The sequence below is a fragment of the Martes martes genome (genome assembly GCF_963455335.1).
Source record: "Martes martes genome assembly, chromosome: 7".
NCBI classification, from domain to species: Eukaryota; Metazoa; Chordata; class Mammalia; order Carnivora; family Mustelidae; genus Martes; species Martes martes.
The window spans coordinates 38,249,865-38,275,423 of NC_137894.1; the positions used below are offsets into that span (position 1 = coordinate 38,249,865).

The 25,559-nt window shown below is 35.6% G+C and overlaps 1 protein-coding gene across 3 annotated transcripts in view; it reads left to right on the forward strand.

The window, feature by feature from the left end:
- Nucleotides 1–25,559, forward strand: part of TCF12 (transcription factor 12) — a 378,601-nt gene that overhangs the window by 252,352 nt on the left and 100,690 nt on the right. For all 3 annotated transcript variants that reach the window (XM_080807423.1, XM_080807424.1, XM_080807422.1), the window contains one exon: nt 11,954–12,018. In XM_080807423.1, coding sequence (XP_080663549.1) covers nt 11,954–12,018 — 65 coding nt within the window. The remainder of the gene's footprint in view (nt 1–11,953; nt 12,019–25,559) is intronic.

The following is a 25,559-nucleotide window of genomic DNA, read 5'->3' on the forward strand; positions in this document are numbered from 1 at the left end:
TCCTCCCTAATTTTATTATTGCAAATATTTTTCTTTTCCTCTTTTATTCTTTGGTTTCTTCCTTCATTCCTCCCTTCCACAAATATTTTGCACATATATACTGTGATTTAAATTGATTTGTATAGCATTTATAATGAGTTAGTATATAAAAAAATTATTTTGAGTTATGCCCAACTCACAAATGAATTTTGGATTATAACCCATTGAGCACTCAAGGCTAGCCTTTACCTATTTTTCAAATTGCAAGGGTAGGATGGCAGTAAATCACATGCAATACTGGAGGCCATACAATGAAAACTGAATGTGTCATATTTTACCCCCAGAGTACCTATTATGTAGCAAGAATCTTATTTAAATCTTAGAACACAGAGGGGATTTAAAGACTCTCCTTGGGCTTTCTCCATCTGTTTCAACAAAATAAAATAATCTCCTTTCAGTTGCTCTATGTCTGTATATTTTCTGTGGTTTACAAAGTATGCTTAACTTTCTGCATTATATAGGTAGAAGGTGTTGAGCCCCAGTGAGAAATTTTATTAGCAGAGATTTTCTTAATATGAATAGAATAAAGTCTTGGCAACTAAGTAGACTGACTTTAATTTGCCATATTCAACATATATTAAATATCTCAAAATGTATTAAATGAATGTATGATGAAATGCTTATACACTTCATTTTTAGGACTGCACATCATTATTCCTAAAGTCCATGTATATTTTAAAGTTTTTTTTTATTACAGTTAGTTAACACACAGTGTAATACTAGTTTGTGGTGTGCAGTATAGTGATTCAAAACCTGCATACATCACCCAGTGCTCATCACAACGAGTGCACTCCTTCAACCCCATTAACCTGTTTCACCTATCCCTTACCATCCCCCTTCGGGTAACCGTCAGTTTGTTCTCGGTTTCTTGGTTTGCCTCTATTTCCCCCTTTGCTCATTTGTTTGTTTCTTAAATTCCACATATGAGTGAAATCATATGGTATTTGCCTTCCTCTGGCTGATTTATTTCACTTAGCATAATATACTCTAGCCTCATCCACATTATTGGAAAATGGCAAGATTTCATTCTTTTTGATGGCTGAGTAATATTTCTGTGTGTGTGTGCGTGTGTGTGTGTGTACACACCATATCTTTATCCATTCATCAGTCGATGGACACTGGGGCCATTTCCATAATTTGGCTATTGTAGATAATGTTGTTATAAACATTGGGGTGCACGTATCCCTTTGAATTAGTATTTTTGTATTTGGGTAAATACCTTGTAATGAGAGGTCCTGGGATCAAACCCCGTGTCATGCTCCCTGCTCAGCAGAGAGCCTGTTTCTCTTTCTCCCTTTGCCTGCCACTCTGCCTACTTGTGCTCTCTCTGTCAAAGAAATAAATAAAATGTTTAAAAAAAAAAAACCCAAAACCTAGTAATACAGTTGCTGGATTGTAGGGATGTTCTGTTTTTAACTTTTTGAGGAGCTTCCATACTGTTTTCCAGAGGGGCTGTACCAGTTTGCCTCCCCACCAAGAGTGCAAAAAGTTCCCCTTTCACCACATCCTCGCCAACACCCGTTGTTTTTGTGTTGTTGATTTTAGCCATTCTGCAAAAAGTCCTTATATTTTTTTGCTGTTTGTCTTCTTCCTCTTACTATTGATGGTGCCCACATTTATATTCTGTCAGAAGCGGGGTGCTTAGTAGCAAAAATAGATAGGGATGTCAGTTTCATGAGCTATTAAGACAGAAAGAGATCACCCAATCTAAATTTGCTCTACCCAATCCCATTCCCCAGGTGAAGAAACTGAGGCCTTGGGAGGTGTTAACAACTTACCTGTTTCACACAGCTACTTCATAGCAGAGACAGGAATAGACCCTTCTGACTCTTCATTCCCATGCTTGTTTCATTTCACTACCCTGTTTCTGACCAGATAGTTGGTGAATGGTAGCAGCTCCATTGATTAGTTCCTTTCTTTCTATTCCAGTTCTTGCTGTCAAGGGAAACTAGCTAATTAACAATCATTTGTTATCCACTATTTTGGAGCACAGTTTTCTTATATTGTCTCTGTCTCCATGTGGCTGTATGCCATAGATAGAGGCTTAGAGTAGAATCTGTCCCTGGCATGCAAAAAAAACAAGTCTAAAATTCTAGACCAGTGTTCCCTGAACAAGTGGCATCTGCCTTCTGGTTCCCAAGTGCCATAAAAACAGACTCAGACATTGACCTTGCCTAGTAAAGTCATGATGTAAATTAAACAGCCAAAATACAAAAAGTTGTGAGAAAAATCACTGGAATTAACAATAATGAGCTTAGTGTGCTGTCATTACATGATGCAAGAAATTTCAGAGAGAAGCATCTATACAAGGATTTGGTGGAAATAGTATGCCAAAAGGTAGTGTGTGATTACCAAGACAATTTGAAAATATGCTCCCCTCTCTTCCCCCAGCCATATTATTTTTTGATATGACTTTTACTTGATTTTCTTTTTTCCTTTATTTTGGGGCAAAGGGAGTAAACTAAGATTAAGGTGTTGAAGACTAGCTTAGTTTATTTTAGTCCCTAGAAAGTTGTAAAACATCAACGGAATAATTTGAAACCCTTTTTCATTTAAGAATGGAATAAACATTAAGATACAAAAGTTACTTGATTATTTTTAGAGAATATGTATTCACCATATTATATCCTGAAATGCCGCCAAAGATGAAGAGATAATTCCTAGTTCTATAATCTTTTGGCTTGCTATAAAAATGAAATGTCTTTATTTCTAAGTTCTAAACAACATGTGGTTAGTGAAGTATGGAGACATTAAGTGAGAAAACACTTAAATTCTGAACCTAAGGAAAAGCAACAATGCAATATGGATGTAAATATGTGTTCAGGGACAATTTAGAAAATGCAGTTACTAACTAAAATGTCTCAGAGAAGCAGAGTTTAGATTTTGAGCTACCTGTAATGCATACCTTGGTGTATTTTTATATGCGGCAAAATTGAGCCATAAAATGGCCCAGAAAGTTTTGATAAATGAAATTGATCAAAATCTTATTCTACTCTGTTCATTCATTCCTAATTTCTACCTGCCTACCCACCACACCCCTTCATATTGAATTCTGCATTTTAATGTTCTCCCTGGGCATTCTAATGGCTGAAAGGCAAAGAAACTGTTTTGTATAAACCTTCTAATCCTTGTTATGTGTTCGTATTTAATGTGTGAATCTGATTTTAGGGAGGGATTGGAGAGCCTGAGGAAAAATAGCTGGATTGGTGAATGTTTGCAACCTGGACTACTTCATCTCAGGTTTTAGTCTAAAGAAGTAATTTCTAAAACCTGTTCAAATTACCCAGGTCTTACTGTGTGCTCTTATCAAGGATAATGAGATATTTTATAGCAGTTCTGCAGGAATTATTGATTAGGAAGTTGCTTACAGTTCTGATGCCTGTCACAGGAAGTTGGTGCAGGGTTTGGACGGAATAAGTGATGAGATAAAGGCTGGGTTAGAAAAGTGATTACAACTGGGAACTTGCTAATCACTGACCTCTATAGGGATCCTCTGGTTTATCACTAATCTAACGCACACTTGGCACTTTCCTGTGCTGCTGCCTCATCATTCATAGCTGTGTGAGTAATTTGGCATGGAGTGAACAAGAGGAGGGCATAGAGAGTCCAGCAGCTGTGCTTGTTGGCACTAGATATTTAAATATCTTCAATGTAGCCAGCAGCGTGCTTGGCACAAATGTTAGCCAATAATACTTAAACAAATTGTTGTGAAGAAAATAGGCAGGCATTTATGTTAAAACCCCCTCTCTCTTTTCTTTCCTTTAAAAATGTCTGTTAGTTTGAGATCCTTGCTAGATTTTTTGTGTGTAAGATTGATCAGATCACTATGAAAATGAAGTCAGTAATACTAATAGTTAACATTGGCCTAGGTTCTTTCAGACAAGAATTTCCAAGTACTTTATAAGCATTAATTAAACTGTGCAGACCTGTGTGAGGTACATGCTACTGAGTTGATTTTCCTAAAAGAGTGAGTGGGAGCATTGATGTTAAGTGACTTGTAACTTGCCTCGTTCACTCAGTGGAAAGAAGCAAGAGCCAAGAGATTAATCCAGTAATCAGAATCCAAGGTCTCTGCTCTGTTACATACCAAATGGCATTACAGATTTCCCCACTTTGTAGGATAGTGTGTTCTTGTGTTTTTCCAAGTGTTTAGTGCAATTGAAATTGTATGAAACTTGTGGTAGTGTTCATCCACAAAAAAAAGAGGAAAAGATTCTCCATGAGCCAAAGATGGTAGGTAAATAATGATTTTGCAAAGATACGTAAGGGGGAGGAAGACAGTCTGCTCATAAAACTGTGATCTTATTTAGATTTGTTCCCAAATATTTAGATTGGCCTGTGTAGGGATTTCATATTGTTCCTCTGAAAACTGTATCTGGAAAAGTTCTCATGATTTATATGTATCAGAGTATTTGAGTTTGAAACATAGTAACGTTGACCTAGGTAACTTTTGAAACATCCAAGGATTCTTTTTCTAGGTTAAGTCTTTATCTTTCAAGAAAAACCAGTCTAATGCTTCACTTAAAATATAACACATGGGATTTTTTATGTAATAGATGATGAATTTGAATTTATGAATGCAGTTCTTTGTGCCTTACAAAAATGAACATTGAAACAATACTGGCTTTCAGACAAATAGGGGAACTATTTGTTCTAATTTGTGCTCTTACTCATGAAGTCAACAGTTATTTTACCTATTCATTAAAATTACTACACTTAAGTTAGTTGTAAATTTTCAAGTGTTAACTAGACCGCTGCAGAAATAAATGCTGAGCCATCTGTATCTTCCATAATAGCTCTGTGTCTGGCCATTTCCTCATGAAAATGTTATTTTGACTTGGTAGGAAAAGAGCACATACAGCCAGGAGAGTATTATGCGGCATGTTTCTACAGCCAGTAGATTCAGATCTACAGGAGATCTTGTAGTTTTACTGTCATATCTCGCACCTGTTATCAGCTTCCTCCAGTCACTCCTTGCTATTAACAGGATTTATAGTAGGAAGAAGCATACAAGTGGCAGTGGAACCAGCACTGTAAATAAAGCATCTTTCACAGTGCCTTACACATAATAGTTCGTCAACAAGTGCTAGTTCCTGTCACCTTGCTCACAGCAGTCTCAAGAGTGAAGGAGAGTAGAAGAGTTTTAGATCGCTGTGAACTATAAGGAGGGTTCAGTAAAGCAGCCTGGTAGTCCTGGAGCCAGAGTTGGTCAACATAGGAATGCCGTGTCTCCTGGGAGGAAGTGTGGTTTAGTTTCCCCCATGTACTCTATCCAAGTGTGTTAGATGCAAGTGGGCCTCAGTGCAGAGGCAGTAATTTCAGAGCACAGTAGCTGGAGACCTCCATCACTTATATTCTCTGAAGGAAGAGCTTTGCAAGGTGCGTTTTCATGGCTTAGCAATTAAATATGTTAAATTGTTTTAAAGATATACACAAAAACAAATCCCTGCTTGGCTCCCAGCCTCTCAGGATGCTTTTCTGCCCCCTCTGATCTTGTCCGACTTATTCATTTTATAGATTAGGAAACTGAGACCCAGAAAAACAAGATCAGAATAGATACTTTTCTAACAGTCACTTGAAGCAAGAGAAACAGCAACATGTGCCCTTTGTGAGAACTGAAAACCAGCATAACTGGCTGTGTTCTTTATCGAGAACAGGTCTTTGGAAGTTGGGTTTTGCTGCCAATCATTTTGGGGATGGTTTGTCATCCATTTCTCTCTGCAGCAGGAATAGATAGTGTCATATCATTTGATTGGTAGAGGCTGCTGAGAGGGCTGAATAGACAAAACTTCCTATACTGTATTTGGGCTCCACCAAATGTGTACATATATGATCTGAATATGGGAACTGTGTCCTAAACTTCCACTGGAAAACAGTGCAATATGGTATGCCATTAAGAATTTGGGGTCAGCAGTGGAACAGACTAGAGAGCCCAGATATGGACCCTCAACTCTCTGGTCAAATAATCTTCGACAAAGCAGGAAAAAATATACAGTGGAAAAAAAGACAGTCTCTTCAATAAATGGTGCTGGGAAAATTGGACAGCTATATGTAGAAGAATGAAATTCAACCGTTCTCTTACACTATACGCAAAGATAAACTCGAAATGGAGAAAAGACCTCAACGTGAGGCAGGAATCCATCAGAATCATAGAGGAGACCATAGGCAGTAACCTCTTCAATATCAGCCACAGCAACTTCTTTCAAGATAGGTCTCCAAAGGCAAAGGAAACAAAAGCAAAAATGAATTTTTGGGACTTAATCAAGATCAAAAGCTGCTGCACAGCAAAGGAAACAGTCAAGAAAACAAAGAGGCAACCCATGGAATGGGAGAAGATACTCGCAAATGATAGTACAGACAAAAGGCTGATATCCAGGATCTATAAAGAATTCCTCAAACTCAACACACACAAAACAGATAATCATGTCAAAAAATGGGCAGAAGACATGAACAGACACTTCTCCAATGAAGACATACAAATGGCTAACAGGCACATGAAAAAATGTTCATCATCAGTAGCCATCAGGGAGATTCCAGTCAAAACCACATTTAGATACCACCTTACACCAGTTAGAATGGCCAAAATTAACAGGACAGTAAATAATGTGTATTAGAGAGGATGTGGAGAAAGGAGAACCCTCTTTTTTTTTTTTTAAGATTTTATTTATTTGACAGAGAAATCAGAGCTAGGCAGAGAGGCAGACCCAGAGAGGGGGAAGCAGGCTCCCGCCGAGCAGAGAGCCCGACGTGGGGCTCCATCCCAGGACCCTGAGATCATGACCCGAGCCGAAGGCAGAGGCCCAAACCACTGAGCCACCCAGGCGCCCCGAAAGGAGAATCCTCTTACACTGTTGGTGGGAATGCAAGTTGGTACAGCCACTTTGGAAAACAGTGTGGAGTTTCCTTAAGAAATTAAAAATAGAGCTTCCCTATGACCCTGCAATTGCACTACTGGGTATTTACCCCAAAGATACAGACGTAGTGAAAAGAAGGGCCATCTGTACCCCAACATTCATAGCAGCAATGGCCATGGTCGCCAAACTGTGGAAAGAACCAAGATGCCCTTTGATAGACGAATGGATAAGGAAGATGTGGTCCATATACACTATGGAGTATTATGCCTCCATCAGAAAGGATGAATACCCAACTTTTGTAGCAACATGGACGGGACTGGAAGAGATTATGCTGAGTGAAATAAGTCAAACAGAGAGAGTCAATTATCATATGGTTTCACTTATTTCTGGAGCATAAGAAATAACACGGAGGACATGGGGAGATGGAGAGGAGAAGTGAGTTGGGGGAAATGGGAGGGGGAGACGAACCATGAGACACTATGGACTCTGAAAAACAATCTGAGGGTTTTGAAGGGGCGGGGGTTGGGAGGTTGGGTGAGCCCCGTGGTAGGTATTATGGAGGGCACGTATTGCATGGAACACTGGGTGTGGTGTATAAACAATGAATTCTGGTACACTGGAAAGAAATTTAAAAAATTAAAAAAATAATAAAAAAATTTTTTGAAAAGAATTTGGGGTCAGATAGCCCTGCATTCTGGCTCTTTTGGCTATTTACTAGTTCTGTGACCTTGGGCAAGTTATTTCTCCTCGTTAGTGAAATGGGGGCTTAAAGTACCTGCCTCAGTGAACTGGAAGAAGTTTAAAGCTACTGTTAGCATTCATCTGGATTATTTTAGTAGTGTTCAAATTCATTTGGGTTAGTTCAGTAGTCTAGTAGTCTTCTAGTAGGTCTACCTGCTTCTGTACTTGTTCTTCTATAATTTATTCTTCACAAGCAGTCATGATGATACTTTTTGGATGTAGAGCACCTTTTCAGTAAATAATACTAAGTCAATTGGGTATTTCTGGAAAAACATTTGAAACAGTACACACAACAAAAAAAAGGGGGGTGGGGAGTTAGCCAACATGAAAATGAAATGAAAATGTGTGTTTATCAAAAGACACAATTAAGAGAGTGAAAAGACAATCTACAGAAAATATTTACATAGAGACAGTAAAAGGTCTTATGTCAAAAATAAATAAAGAACTCCAACAAATCAACAAGTAAATGACAACCCAAGAGTAAAAAAGTGAACAATATACTTGAATGGCCATTTCATTGTACAATATTCAACTGTCCAACAAACATGAACTCATAGTGATTTACTAGTAGAAACTTGGTTGCCAAAATGTCTGTTAAGTCTCCCACTGCATTAATAAATAAGTCTACAACAAAAGAGCTAATTGTTCCACAAATCTCCTTACTAATAAGAATACCAGGAATATCATATAATTTTCTGCACAGGTTTTATTTTACTCTTGGAAATTCTGTTTTCTGAGCATTCTTTCTCATAAGAAGGTATAAAAATGCATCTCTTTTTTATCCTTTGTTGCTCAGTCTCTTCACTAGGACCCGACAGTGTAATCTTGATTCCATCTTAGCATGATAGTTTTGCAAGTATTAAAACATACATACTGCACTTCTCCCAGATCCTCTCCTCTCTAGGCTAACATCTTGCTTCTTTTAGTTGATCTGGTATCTAGATTCCTCACCATTCAAGGGAAGTTACATACCTGTTTAGCAGTTACTCAACCATGTTCATTTGACATATATTAACATTAACTATATATAGCATTCATTTATAATACTTAGCAGAAAACCATAATACACTAACCAAAGTTGTTAGTTGTCAGACACCTGGAATAAAATAGACTTAGAGATTCATTTTAATTCATGAAAATAGTTCTTATAAAAAGTAATTTGAAAGAAGATGAATGTCTTCTAAATCTCAGACTGAGTATGCATTATTATATTTAAAGAGTAACCAGATTTCTAAGTCCCTCAGAAATAATTAGCTCTTAATAAATGAAAGGTGAAATGAAAATGTATTCACATTTCAAAATCTAATTTGAATAGGTTAAGTATCATTTTAAAAACAAGCTATCAACTTTCCATTTCAGAGGAAACTTTTTCTCTGTAATGTTTTTAGCTTATATTAAATTAGTTTTTGTTTTCTCTGTTTGAATATCCTTGTGAAAGGAAGAAGTTTAGGACTTTTAATAGGCACAGGAAAGTATATTTAAAAACTTATGCTTTCTTTTTTTTTTTTAAGATTTTATTTATTTCATAGAGAGAGATCACAAGTAGGCAGAGAGGCAGGCAGAGAGAGAGGGGGAAGCAGACTCCCTGCTGAGCAGAGAGCCCAATGCGGGGCTTGGTCCCAGGACCCTGAGATCATGACCTGAGCCGAAGGCAGAGGCTTAACCCACTGATCCACCCACCCACGCACCCCAAAACTTATGTTTTCTTAAATAACAAGTAGTGTCCATATAGATAATTAAAATTGTACTTGAAAGCTGCACTTTATTAAAAAGAGAGCTAATACTGATTTCTTACTTTGTTCCCTTTTCTGCCTGAACAATTAAAAAAAGAAATGTTTCTTACTCTGGTACAGTTGAGTGAAAATAAAACAGACCTTAACTTGTTGTTTAACTTTAAGTCTTCATTAGTTGTTTAATGTTTCAGGAAGAGGAATTTGCAAGATAGAAAGGGCCTAAGTATTTCAGGCAATAGTAAGTTCATGGTATATTGTGATGAAAAACCAATATAGTCTTTTTTTAACTCTGTGGTGTTTGTTTAGAATGTTAATATAGTTAATATATTTTCTTAAAATTGAAGACATGTTAAGGGCGCCTGGGTGACTCGTTAAGCATCCAACTTTTGGTCTCAGGTCCCTGAGCCCAGGTCCCTGCCCTGGGCTCCTAGTTTAAAAAAAAAAAAAAAAAAAAACAGGTACTGAAAATGATTTTTAGTATCTCATAAACTTGTTTATTTGATGAACAAAGTAATACCTTCAAACCATAAATGTGTGCTGTTCTTTATTTTCCCTTAGTAATTTGTCTGCCAATCCTTCTAATTTGGCATTTCCCTTCAGTCTCTGCCATCTTCTTGGTTCAGCAGGATTTCTGATCCCTTTTGATGAGGCACAGGAATAGCTCCAAGAGAAGGGTTGAGTCCAAAATCCCCATAGATCATCTTGACTCTTAACAAGCAGTCTTACTTAAAAGATATATATCCTTTGAGAGTTAGGTTTTTTTGCTTTTTATTCTATACATATATGTTGCAAATTAAAGCTCTTTATGTAGAACATACTGCTTTATGGTGAAACAGTGAGGCAAATAGACCACATTAATTAACCTTTTCTCATTAATTAGTCTGCATTTTTATGTTTTGGCATTACTTCCCCTGAAATATGTGCTTCATCACTAATAGCCAGTAAGTGCTTTTTAACACATGTGCTACAACGTCCTAATGGGCTCTGAAATTATACCTTGAATTATTATAGTATTTTCTAATAACTAGCTTTGTTATTACAAGGATTATTTTGTATATCTAAGGAGTCACTACGTGCCAAATTTAGAGTAGCAAGATTTCATATCAGTTGGCCACTGTGGCATGTAGAGATCAATGAAAATAATCAAATATTAGTTCCTCTGTCTCCCAAGTTTTTTTAAATTTTATGCACTGTATCAGTAGATAATTTTGAGCATCCCATTTATATGGGGAGTTTTAAAAATCAATAAACTATACATTTTTATATAATTATAAGCCTAATATCTCAACATGTAATATACAAGTGTGGGAGGAAGTTGATATAGCCTCAATAATTTTAAATATTTTGGATAACTTGTCAGATTTAATGATATTGCTACTGTTTTTACCTCAGAATGGAGAAAAAGAATTAGCTCTGCCATTGTCATTGTTTATCTGTGTCTCCATCTTAGATATTAAGATCAAACTGTGATGTTTACAGAAATCTTTTTGAGCAACATGTCTGTTAGAGACTGTTTAGTTAAAATCTATATAATATTTGTAAATTTACTGAACAATATGTTGAAAAGCAAGTAAGCAAGAACTGCACTGTGGGACATCTGCTCTCCCTCCAGAACTGGCCCATACCGTTTCTGACATTTAACCATCCAATTTTGAAACTGCAGATACAGTCCCAAAAGGAATTCTTAAACATTTCTGGGAATGTAAATTGACATGATGACTTCAGAGAATAGTAAGACAATACTTAGAAAGTTGAAGGTATGCATCCTTTAATCCAGCAGTTCCACTTCTCTGTGTCTTTCCTAGAGAAAGTCTTATGTGTATGTATAATACCTGTGCAAGGATACATGTTTTACCATTCTTCCTGATAACAAAAAAACTAGGAGCCATCTATTTCTCGGCAAGGAAATAGATAAACTGTGGGTTTTTTTGTATAACGGGACATTTTATAGCAGTAAATATGAATGAACTAGGTGCGTATTATCAACATGTATCTCAAAAGCATATTACATGGAAATCACATTTCAAAAGGGGTGGATACTATATAATCCCATCTGTTGAAATGTATTAAACATAAACAGTAATGTATATTGTTTGGGTGCACGAATATATATTACAAGTTTCAAAATAAACATGGGAATTATATATACTAACCTTTCGCTAATGGTTATCCTGAGGTCTGGGGTGAGAATTGAGCTGTATCTATACTTTTAATTTCTGAGAGGGAGAGGAGAAGGAGATATATTCAGTCTGAAGCAAATAAGGGAAAATATTCTCCCTACAGAGTAGATCGTACTCTTGACTATATAGATGTCTAATCTTTTCCATTCTTTTAAATATTTTTTCAGTGTTTCAGCAGAAAGTATTTAATAAAATACATGCTATTCAATGAAAGTGTCAGGATTTGTTAAACTGACTAGAATGATAGTAAGTTTTTAAAATTTTAATTATTGGATTTTATCTTCTTATTTCTAATTTGTTCTCTGTACTTCCAAATCACAATATAATTACTAAGAATGGTCTAGTGGTTGAATTGATTATCAATAAATGAGGACTTTTGTATACAGTTATTTTCTTTGTTTTATAGGAAAAACGTCAGAGAGAGGCTCATTTTCCCTGTACAGCAGAGACACCGGATTACCAGGCTGTCAGGTAAGTTTAATAAATACAAAAATGAGGTCATTTTTAATACATAAATAAAAGCTTTGATAGAAGAGGTAGGAATTTATCCAATTTCAGCATTATCTGTGCATTTAATGTGTAACTAAATGTGGGAAGATTTTAGTAACTAAAGATATTTTCTTCTTCTGCTTAAAATGATTTCTCTTCCCCAATTCACCATTGTCTTTCTGTAGAAGCAACAATTACCTTCCTATCTCTTTCCAAAATTCTTATATCATTTCTGAAAATGATTTTTGCATATTTCCTCATAAGAAGAACAGAGCTGCTGATATATTACATGAAGAACATATGATTGCTCTGTGTAGCTTTACTATCCTGTGATGTTAAGCTTACTAATGTTCTAAGTGTTTTCATTTCAATCCTACACCCTAACCAATTCTTTAGGCTTCCGAAAGTCTCTTTGACTTGGAAACGTCGTTTCAATTTTTCCATATTCCTTAGCATGTTGTATTTTTACTGATGGCCATCTTCTCTGCTTATTTCCCCATATCTTTAGAGAGAATCCTGAACACTCAGTTCACCTCTAGATTCCCATCAGAACCAAGCCAAAAAGAATAGGAAGGCAGAATATATGAAATTTGTTTTCTGCTGTCTATATGCTTTTCATGAGGTCTGCCCTAATTTTAGACATGGTCATGTCAGTCCATTTTAATTCTCATTCTAACAGTACTACTACATTTAATATATATATATCCTGTAATTGTGCCATTCACAGAAGACCTAGGTTCAAATTCCATCTTTACAAGCTACTGGCCAATGATCCTAAGACAAGCCATTTAACCTTCAATCCCATCTCTGCATTGATTTCCTCATTTGAAAAATAGAATTAGCAGTTTTGTTTCATCCTACTTTATAGGTCTATGAAGGTTAAATTCCATGTACTTGTGGAAGCATTTTACAAAATAAATCCATATTTAATTTTTTTCCCATTCATATAACCTACAAAACAAAAGCTATTTTGTGTTTTGGGGGATGTTTTTTGTATTGTTGGTTCAAGTCGTTACATTCACAGTTTCATCAGGAAAGGTCATTATTGTTATTCCATGAAGTGTCCTGTATCGAATCTCTTGGAGTTCTCACTTGGCTTTAGGAAATGAGAGAATATCCTTGGCACAACCCCATCGCAGGCCAGTAACTCATAACTCCAGTGGTTCTTTCCTCCTTTATTCTCTCCATCCTCTGTACATAGATTGGGAAGTGTTGTATGTGGACAGTGCATGTAAGAGCGCACATGGATAAATGCTGGAGCAGAGGATGAGTTGAAACAGTGCCCAATAGTGGTATTATAATAGGGTAACTTGCAGTGATTTTTTTTGGTATGTTAAATCATCCTTGCATTCCTGCAATAAACTTCACAGAAGCCATTTTGAATCCTTAATATTATTTTTAAGAGACCAAAAGATTTGAGAGCCACTGTTCTAATGTTAATACTATTGCTAAATTTGAGGGGGAAACGGTTGTAAGCTCTTAGAAAATACAGCTGCATCTAATATATCAGCTAATGCTTATATTAATGAGTTTCCACTTAACATTTTTTATACTCCCTTGGCAAAAGTATTGCTATTTAGTTAGGATTAGTGGTAAGCTCTATTTATATAATTCTCAAGTTTTGAGAAGACAAATCTTAACAGTTTTTCCAAAGATTAATATGTGTTTATACCAGGTTTAATTCCTTTCTTCTCAGGATTTTTGTTTTTTTAAATCCAGTATAATTAACATACAGTGTTATATTAATTTGAGGTGTACAATCCTAGGTTTTTTTTTTAAGATTTTATATATTTATTTGACAGATAGAGATCACAAGTAGGCAGAGAGGCAGGCAGAGAGAGAAGAGGAAGCAGTCTCCCTGCTGAGCAGAGAGCCCAATGTGGGGCTCGATCCCAGGACCCTGGGATCATGACCGGAGCCGAAGGCAGAGGCTTTAACCCACTGAGCCACCCAGGCGCCCCTACAATACTAGTTTTAATTCTCATATCAGAAAATATTTTTTTTAAACCTAGGTACATAGCACTGTAATAACAATTGCACCCATTTACTGAGAACTGAGCCAGGCGTTGAATTAAACATGATCACATTTAATCCCTTTAACAATACCCATTTTTCAGATTGGAAATGGATGCTCTCCAGAAGTATTAAGTAATTTGCTCAAGGGCATGCATCTAGCAAGTGGTAAACTTTCTAAACACAGGGTTGACACTTTAATACTGCAGCATAACAGTATCAGGTTCCAGGTCTGTCCCCTTACTACCCTTTCATTTTAATTTGGACGAGGAGGGACCTGGGAATTTATATTTTAAACAAGTGCCCCAGGTGATGCTAATTCACATGTGTTGGGGATTATGCTTTGAGAAACCCAGTTCTTCTGTATATGACAAATATAAACATCTACAGAGAATAACAAAGGAAGAAACCATAAGATCACTGTTTAACAATTGTTTATAACATTTTGGAGAGATCAGGTAGGCCTGTGGAAAAGAGAAACAATGTTACCGGGAGGTATGAAATGTTAAATAACAGTATTGTTATTGCAAGAAATGTAAAGGTATTCCAATGAGGGAAAGATTTATTTGTAAAGTATTCAAAGAACCAGTGCATGAGCCCCAAAGAGGAAGCCCAAAATTCAGCACAGAGGAGAGGTTTTATGGCAACAAAGACAGATGGCATCAGTGAAGATAGGAAGGCTCTTAAAACAAGTAAAAGAATTCCTCACTGTGAAAGGAACAATCGCCTTGCTATTTATTATTGTTACTTAGCTCTCACTATGCTGCAGTTGCTAGACAAAATAATGGATGGCACCAGCTGATTTGAGGCCTAAATAGTAAACTCAGGGTATTCAAGAGTTAAAAAAGACGCATAACTCCTATTCAAAGGAAAACCTGTATTCCAAACAGTATTTGCTATCAGGGGTCAGAGAAAACAATACACTAAAACAACAAATTGGCTGCCATTTTGTCTTACGTGTTCACAAGTGACATAAAAATCTTAACCACACAATGATAATAGAAGGAAATGTAAACAGTGACTGCAAAATTCTATCCAAACACCACTTTGAAACCATTTCTCTTCAACATAATTCTCAAAGGAACATTAACTCTCCTATTAATGTACATAAAATGCTGCTGACATTCTACAAAATTCAGTCTAATTTAATAATGCCTGATGGGCCTTACTTCATGTTAAGATGATGTAATAATATGTTGCTAAATTAGTCTCCTCATATTACTTTCATGGCAATCCCATAACTGATGAGCCATTAAAAGGAAACTGGTGTAGTGGTATTACTGGAAACACTGATAGATCATTCTGCAATCAAATTTTTTTAATTGACTTGACACAGAACATAGAAGCCAACATTGTTATTAACTATAGGTATAATACTGCACCATGATGTGAAAAATCCTTTTATCATTACAAGTTTTTCACTGATACCTGTAAAACAAGTATGTATTCAAGTAGTTTATGTAAGTTTTTCTCCAAGTGTTCAAACCCAGAAGAGGCAGGAGCTTTTTTTTTTTTTCCAAAGAGATTTAAGTTTCATCAGCACTTAGGTATTATTTGCTTTAGGAAATGACAACTTTAAATTCAGGTAGCACTTAGTTATTTGGAAATTTACCCATACCATTTGCTTATTAATCATCCTCTTTTCCCATTATAACCAGTCTCACAAATACAGACATTCGATAATGAGAACATTATAAAAGTGTCAATATATCAGGAAGATATAACAATGATAAATGATACATAATGATAAAAACTTCAGGTAAATAATCTAAGAGCTTTAAAATAAATGAAGAAAATATTGACAGAATTCAAGAGAGAAGTAAATACAAAACTATAGTTAAATGTTTGAATATCTCTCTTAGCAATTGACAGAATAACTAGACAAAAAGCTTAGTTCATTTACTATCAACTACCTTGACCTTATTAATATTTACAAAACTGTTCCCAACAAATGAAGAATATACATTCATTTTGAGGGTATATGTTCTATTCAGCAGGATTGAATCATGTGCTAATCCATAAAACTGGTGTCAATAAATTGAAAAGATTTTAAATCCTACAGCATATTGAGTGACCAGAAGAGAACTAAATTAGAAGTTAGTAAGATAATTAAGAAAACACCAAATATTTGAAAAATAAACACCCCATGTACAAATAATCTGTGGTTTTAAAAAATTAGAAGGGAATTAGGAAACTACCTCTAACTGAATTATAGTGAAATATGATACAGCAAAATCTGTTGGTGCAGCTAAAACAGTGCCTAGAAGAAAAGGTATAGCTTTAAGTGCTTGTATTAAAAAAAAAAAAAATCTGAATTATATAGCCTGAGGTTCTGCCCTAAGAAGCTAGAAAATGAAGCACAAAATAAATAGAAGGGTGGAAATCATACAAATAAGAGAAGGAATCAATGCAATATTACAGAATTAATAGAAAAAGCAACAAAACCAGAATTTGGTTATTTTAAAAGATCCATAAAATTAATAATTACTAGGGCTGCCTGGGTGGCTCAGTCATTAAGCGTCTGCCTTCGGCTCAGGTCACGATCCCAGGGTCATGGGATTGAGCCCCACATTGGGCTCTCTGCACAGCTGGGAGCCTGCTTCTCCCTGTCCCTCCCCCCCTGCTTATGTTTCCTCTCTGTGTGTGTCTCTTTCTAAATAAAATCTTAAAAAAAAAAAAAAAATTAAGGGGTGCCTGGGTAGCTCAGTGGGTTAAGCCTCTGCCTTCTGCTCAGGTCATGATCTCGGGGTCCTGGGATCGAGCCCCGCATCGGGCTCTCTGCTCAGCGGGGAGCCTGCTTCCCCTCTCTGCCTGCCTCTCTGCCTACTTGTGATCTCTCTCTGTCAAATAAATAAATAAAATCTTTTAAAAAATAAATAAATACATAAATAAAATAAATAAATAAATTAATACCTTCTAGCTAGACTGATTAAGACAAAGTGGGAAAGAGAAGAAGGGGAAAGAACACAATTTACCAATATCTGGAATAGAAAGGAGGTCATCATTGTAAACCATATATACATGAAAAAGATGATAAAGAAATATTGTGAATAAGTTTGACAACTTAGGTGAAATAAATTTCTTGAGGAATACTTGCCAAAGGGATAAGATAAAAGAGTCTGAATAGCTGTGCATCTATTAGTGAAAATAAATTCATTTCAAAAATTCTTTACAAAGAGTGATGAGCACCAGGTAATGTATGGAATTATTGAATCACTATATTGTACACCTGAAATTAATATAACACTATGTGTTAACTATACTGGAATTAAAGTAAAATAAAATAAGAAAGAAATGTGGGGGGACAAAAAATTGTGAGAGAAAACCCACAAAAAAAGCTTGAGGGTCATGGTTTCATTGGTGAATTTTTTAAAATGTTCAGGGAAAAAAATACCAATCTTATACAAACTATTTTAGAAAATAGAGAAGGAGAAAACACTTTACAGCTCATTTTATGAGATGAGCAATACAACCGCACACATAAGTTTGGCCGAACATTTGAAAATCAGTCAGTTTAGTTCAGACACATTAACAGAAGTGAGGAGAAATACAATGTGATCATTTCCATAGATGTAGAAAAGGTACACAACAAAAATGAAATAATTCATGATAAAACCTCACAACAAACTAACCATAGAAAGCAGCTTCCTCAGTTTGATAAAAGACATAAATGAAAGCTCTATAACTAACGGCATATTTAATGGTGAAAAACTAAATGTGCCCCCCATATTAGGAACAAGATAAGAATTTCCATTCTTATTACTTGAACTTTATGTGCTAGTATAATAAGGCAAGGGAAAAAAAGACAATTGGAAAAGGAATAAATTAAGCTGAATTTGCAGATGACATGTTTGTGTACATGGGAAATCTGAATGAATCATCATGAAAACTTTCAGAACTGATAAACCTTTAACTTTTTCACAGGATATAAAGTAATCTAAAAATTAATTGTATTTCTACACACCAGCAAAGAACAATTAGAAAATGAAATTAACAAAAAAGTACTATTTGTAGTTACATCAGAAAGCATAAAGTACTGAGGGATACATTTAGCAAAAGATTGTAAGACTTCAACGGTGAAAACTGTAAAATATTGCTGGGAGAAATCAAAGAGTATCTAAATAAATAGATATATAAATAGATATAAATAAATAGATATGAATTGGAAAACTCAGTATCATTTAGATGTCAGTTCCATTAGGCTATAGATTTAATGTAGTCCCAATCAGGATTCTAGCAGACTCTTTTAGACATTGACAAGATTATTGTGTGCTAACAGGCACATGAAAAGATGCTCAACATCACTCATCATCAGTGAAATACAAATACAAATCAAAACCATGATAAGAATACCACCTCACACCTGTCAGAATGGCTAAAATTAACATAAGAAACAACAGGTGTTAGCAAGGATGCAGAGAAAGAGGAACCCTCTTAAACTGTTGGTGGGAATGCAATCAGTGCAGCCACTCTGGAGAACAATATGAAGTTTCCTCAAAAAGTTAAAAATAGAACTGCCCTAGGCCTGGGTGGCTCAGTGGGTTAAAGCCTCTGCCTTTGGCTAAGGTCATGGTCTCAGGGTCCTGGGATCAAGCCCCACATCGGGCTCTCTGCTCAGCAGATAGCCTGCTTCCAACTCTCTCCCTCCCTGCCTCTCTGCCTACTTGAAATCTCTGTCTTTCAAATAAATAAATAAAATCTTTAAAAAAAAAAAATAGAACTACCCTATGATCCAGCAATTATACTTCTAGGTATTTACCCAAAGAATACAAATACAGATTCAAAGGGGGGTACACACCCTAATGTTTATAGCAGCATTATAAACAATAGGCAAACTATGGAGAGAGCCCAAATGTCCTTACTGATGAATGAATAAAGAAGATTTATATAAACAGTGGAATATTATTCAGTCATCAAAAAGAAGGAAATCTTGTCATTGCAGTGCCGTGGATGGAGCTGGAGTGTATTATGCTAAGTGAAATATGTCAGTCAGAGAAAGACAAATAGCACATGATTTTACTTATTTGTGGAATTCAAGAAAGAAAACATGAACATATGGCAAGGGGAGTAAAAATCAAGAGCGGGAAACCAACCATAAGAGACTCTTAATGATAAAGAACAAACTGAGGGGTAATGGAGGGAGGGAGGTAGGGGATGGGTTAGATGGGTAGTGGGTATTAAGGAGGGCACTTGTTATGACGAGCACTGGGTGTTGTATGAACCACTGAATTATACTCCTGAAACCAATATTGTCCTATGTGTTAACTAAAATTTAAATAAAAATTCTGGGGGAAAGTTAATTAACACAAAAATAAAAGTTAATTGGAAAAGGCATAGGATTAAGAAGTGCCAAAACAATCCAAAAAGAAAGGAGAAAGGACTTATTTTATACCTGATTTCAAGACTTAGTATAGAGCAATACTAATCAAGATGGTATAGTATAAAGACTGACAGATCATGAACAGAATAGAATCCAGAAAGGGACCCACACCTTTATGCTAAATGATATTTGATAACAGCACCCTAGCAACTCAGTGAGAAGAAAGAAATCTCTAATGTACAGTTCTGAACAACTGAATTATCAGTATGGAAAAGAAAGGAAAGAACTTAAAGCCTTACCTTATACCGTAGGCAAACAAATTTGAGATAGATAATGGACTTAAATATGAAAGCTAAAGTAATAAAGCTGCTGGGGAAAAAATAGATGAGTGTCTTTGCCACATACAGGTAAACAAAATTTCATAGGGAACACATAATAAAAGCATCAAACATGAAAGAAAAACTGATAAATTGAACTTAATCAATAGTAAAGGGGCACCTGGGTGGCTCAATCTGTTAAGTGTCTTACCTTCAGCTCAGGTCATGATTCCAGAATCCCGGGCCCTCTCTCTCCCTCTCTCAGATAAATAAATTTGGTTCACTGGTTCACTGAGTCATTTAAACATCTGACTCTTGATTACAGCTCAGGTATTGATCTCAGGGTCATGAGTTTAGGTGCTGCATTGGGCTCCACATTGGGTGTGGACCCAGCTTTAAAAGTAAATAAATGTATAGGCAAAACACTTGAAGAGACACTTCACATAAGATATGCAAATAGGATGAGCCTTGGTTTTGGCTCAGGTCATGATCTCACCCTTGTGGGATCATGCCCCCTGCAGGTTCTTTGCTCAACACAGAGCCTGCTTCAGATTCGATCTCCCTCTCCCTCCCACTCACTCTCTCGCTCTCAAAAATAAATAAACAAAATCTTAACAAAAAAAGAAAAGAAAAGAAAAGAAAAATACAAATGGGTAATCACGTTACAAGTTCCACATTATTAGCTGTTAGACACTTGAAAATTAAAACCAATATACAACTACCCAGAATAGCTAAAATCAAAAAGATGTTGCATTGTTGGTGGGACTGTAAAATGATATAATGACTTTAGAAAACTGGCAGTTTCTTATAAAGTTAAACATGTATCAGCCCCATGACTCAGCAGTTTACTCCCAGGTATTTATCCAAGTGAAACATTGTTCACAAAAAGCTTTTTTCTCAAAAATGTTTGTAACAGTTTTACGCACTTTAGCCTAAAACTGGAAACACAGATATTCATCAAGAGGATAGTGGATAAATGAACCATATCATGTTCATACACTAAATGTCATTCAGCAATAAAATGGAATGATCTAATGATCTCGGTAATGCTGTGCTAAAAACAGGCCACATCTCAAAAATACTGTATGGTTCCACTAATATGAACGTCTGTAATAGGCAGAGCTATCCTTTGTTGATAAAAATCAAATCAGTGGTTGCCAATAGGAGGGTTCTTCTATAAAGGGACCCCATTGCTGAAGTAATAGAAATGTCTGTCTTGATATGCATTCATCAAAACTGATTGAGTAGTTCACTTAAGAACTGAACATTTTATTGTATGTAAGTAACAGCTTAGTTTTTTTAAAAATGAAGAGTGAAGAGCACTGCTAGAGAATGTATTCTACCTGACTTTAACACCTGATGATACACAGTTGTGGTACTTAGGCAGCATAGTACTGGCCTGATTGAGAAATAGAACACTGGAACAGAATACAGCCCAGAAGTACACCAATGCTTTATGTGTTAATTTGATTTTCAGCCAGAGTAGTCCACTGGAGAAAGGAAAGGATGTTTTTGTTTTTGCTTTTGCTTTTGTAAAAGATGTAATATAAATAGGTATTCATGTGGACAGGTTGCTTAATAAAAGATTCTTGTGGTGTGGCTATTTCTGTTTTTCTTTCTCCTGCCTCCCCCTCCTCCCCATAAGGCTGCTTTCCTAAGGAGGACTATTAACCTTAGACAGTAAGAACAAATAGTTCTGGAGTTTAACTGTGTTGCTTGATGAGGTGATTTCTGACAGTATATTTAGAGAAACCCCTAAAGGATGAAGCCTATGGAATAATTACCTAGCCTAAGATATCCATAAGAACATGAGAAAATCTTACTGCCCATAGGGAAGAAAAGTTTTCCTCAACCCTCTTAAGATTCCTATCTGGGTCTGAAAAGCAGACTGACAAAGACCGATTAACAGGAGAAAAGCATTTAATGTAAGTTTTATTTAATGTAAGTTTTAGGAGAGTCTTCATAAGGAAATGAAGGCAAAGACACAGACTTAGGTATATTTATGCTAGGTTTGATTAAGAGTGGATAGTCATGGAAGAATATGAACAGATTAAGGAATATGAGGTGACTGTAGTAAACTAGGGGAAATTTAATAAGGCCTATTTCTTAGGATTCTTCTTGACATCCCTTTGTCTTTGGATATAGGATGTTCCTTTCCTCCTGGCATAGGAATGGCATCTCTCACATGAGGATATTATGGCCTATTTTAGGGAAGTAGGGCCTGGGAGGGGACACTTAGAATGACCTTCTTGCTCCTGGCAGTTTCTCAAACTCCTCATCTTAAAATATCCAATATGCCAAGGTACCATGTTTGGAGGTGGTATATCCTGAACCCTATCGTTGCTTTTACTCATAAAATTAAGTTAACACAGAACGTTTAATGTGTTTTAAAGTATTAAAGTATTAGTAATCCTAATTGTTTCATCTTTAGATTTCATTTGGTTTGAGGTCTTTTTTTATAAATTTTTATACATTTAAAATAAATTCCTTAAGTGATTTATTTTATTTCAAAACTCCTTTAATCAAATAATGGGAGTTTTGCACAGATTACATAATAGTAATTACAGATCCATATTCCACAGCATAATGTGTTCATTGCATTTTAACATTTTATTGGCCAGATTTTAGCATTTTTAGTGTTCTTTATTTTTAATAAGAATCCCTTATTATCTAAAAACTATTATGCCCTTAATTACTGCATTCTCAATTTTTTAAAAATCTATTGCAACTTCCATTTTAAGCAAACCAAATTCACTTACAATTTAAATGTTTCATCTTTTCTCTCCTGCTTCTTAGTGGGCGAAAAATATCAAGGAAAGGGCTTCACACACTATAAGACTTGATTAAGAGATAAGGAATCAACAAGAATTTTCTTGTTTTACCAGGTATAAGGATCTGGACCAGGCAACAGAATAAAAGATTTACCGTCCGTCCTCAAGAAGCTTATATTCTAGATGGGGGACACTAGCTCTGTACACACAGAAAATTTATTAGAATGATAAGATAACTTGTAGTAAATCTCAAGAAAGTGGCACAGATGTGAGTTAGAACTCAGAAGAGGAAAAAAAACTGAGAATGAAATTAATGTGATTTTTGATACAGAGAAGATTTTGCAAAGGAAGTGTACAACTCTAAAATCTTGGAGAATGGGTAAAATTTGACCAAGTAGAGAGGAAGACATCTTAGGGAAAGAGAACATATGACCAATATAAATAGAAGTAATAATATCCAACACCTTTTGTAGCTGCTTCCTTCATTTTCTCCCACTGAAACTATAAGCTTTGTGAGGGCAGGGTCAATGGCTGTTTGTTGTATTTTCATCAGCTACTTTTTGCCTGACAAATTGAAGGTTTCAGTGATAACCTTTTGAATGAATGTACTTTGAATGAATAAAAAAGTGAGTGTGTATTCTAGGAATAGTAACATTTTAGTTTGGTTTGAATGAAATACTTATTTTGAGGAATGGTGTGAGGTGTTTGAATTGTAAGAATGTTGCTTGAATGCTTAACCAAAGACTTTTATCCTGTAAGGGTTGCAGGTTGCACACATGGCAGGATAAAAAATACAGGTGTTTCTGGGGTGCCTGGGTGGCTCAGTGGGTTAAAGCCTCTGCCTTCGGCTCAGGTCATGATCCCAGAGTCCTGGAATCGAGCCCCACATCGGGCTGTCTATGCTCGGCAGGGAGCCTGCTTCCCTTCCTCTCTCTCTCTGCCTGCTGCTCTGCCTACTTGTGATCTCTGTCAAATAAATAAATAACATCTTTAAAAAAAAAATACAGGTGTTTCTTAGGAAGGTTAAATTTTGGTTCCAGATATATAAGAGAATTTATAAACTGGACCCAAGGAAACTATTTGAGATGGCCTAATTGCTCTAGAACATGAGCATGAACAGTGGAATAAGGGGTAGTTTAGACAGATCTTAGTTATCCTAGAACAACAGTACATTCCATGTGTTAAAAGATAGATTTATTAAATACATAAATTCATGACTCTCCTCCAGATAAAAACTGAGTATGTATATAGATTTTATCTCATCAGTAAAGACATTTGTAAGGTGTCTAAACCAGTTCAAAAGAGAATCCAAAAACAGGTACAGTCATAGATCAAAATTATGGAAATGATTAAAAAAGAAATGAAACAAAACAACAAAAGAAGAAAAAGACTCATAAATACAGAGAACAAACTGATAGTTGCCAGAGGTGGGGGGGTGAATGAAATAGGTGAAGGAAATTAAGATATGCAAACTTTCAGTTACAAAATAAATGTCATGGAGATAAAAAGTACAACATAGGGAATACTTCCAGTCAGTAATATTGTAATAACGTTACATGGTAACAAATGAAAACTATACTTATCAAGGTGAGCATTGTGTAATATATAGAATTGTGAAATCACTATGTAAACCTATTGTATACCTGAAACTATACTAAAACATATGTCAACTATAATTCAATAGCAAACATTTAATAAATTTTTAAAATTATGGAAGTTAATGTTCAAATGTAGGCCAAACTATTTTTTCTTCTTTAGAGCAGGGTAGTAGAGGTATTAAGAGTGGAGAATAGTTGTTCATCCCTTCACGGAAAAGAATGTTTTTACGGGTCTGTAGATAAGAATTATTTTACATTGCTATCAGTTACCTACAATTTACAGAGTTGTAAAATAGCTCCCATAAAACCTAGAAAGTTGTGTTCTGGAGTAGGGGTATTCGAATTTATGGCTATCAGCCAAATGTTCCCACCCCCATTTTTTTTGGTAAATGGTTTTATTAGAACATAGCCATTCCTGTTCATTTACATATTGACTATGGCTTCTTTCTTGCTGCAAAGATAGAGTTGAATAGTTACAGAACTAACCCTACTCCACGTAATGCATAATTTTTCATCAAAACACAAATTTTTCCTACACAAGCAATGTTTCTGACAAGAGAATCAGTGGCTTTCATATGTGGCCAATCCTGTTTTGACCTGCTATTTTCCCAAGAGGTTTAATTAAAACTTAGTTGTTTTAAAGAACAATTTGGATATTTCTTCATAACAGCAAACCTAATAGTAAGGACTTTAGTTTTAGGCTAAATTACTAGAAACATATTATTTAGAATAAGGAAGTTGATACTGTATACCATTCTGAGCATATGCATTTCAAAACAGGATTAAGTAAACTAAAACTGACTTGGAGAACTTGCAGATAAAGTAATTTGCAACTCTAGCATATGGGAAGTGATTGAAGGACTGAGGGCTGTCTACTTTTAAGAAGACTTTCATGAGAAGCATCTTCAAATATTTGAAGCATAATTTGGCTTGTTCTATAACTTTTAAGGTTAAAACTTTGGATGATGGGTAGGCGTTAGCAATCCTGATTTTAACTTAATGTAAGAAGGAATGTTTTCATAATAATAGAGGATGGAATAGTCAGCTTTGGTGGATAGTGACTTTCTTCTCGCTGAATGTATTCAAGCATAGGCTAGACATACACTTTACTGAGATTTTTATATTAGAGAGATTAGAGCGTATGTTGTTTTATTGAAATAAAATATCTGAAAATATTCTTTCAATTCTGTGGCCTCTCTCATGACAAATAAAAGGCTTTCCAAGAGGTGTTGATGATTCAGCTCAGGTTAGAGACCAGAAACTGTTGACTTAACCTATATAGTTTTATATATGTCTTAATTGTTACTCCAGTAGTACTCAGCAGACTAAATGTAGAAGCATAGATAGCAAATGTTTGACTGGATAGGTTAACGATAATAGTGAAAATACAAATACACCTCAGAAGTTCTGCAGGTTCAGCTCCAGATCACTGCAGTAAAGCGAGTATCACAATGAAGTGAGTCAGATAATTTTTTTGCTTTCCCAGTACATTTATAAAGTTATG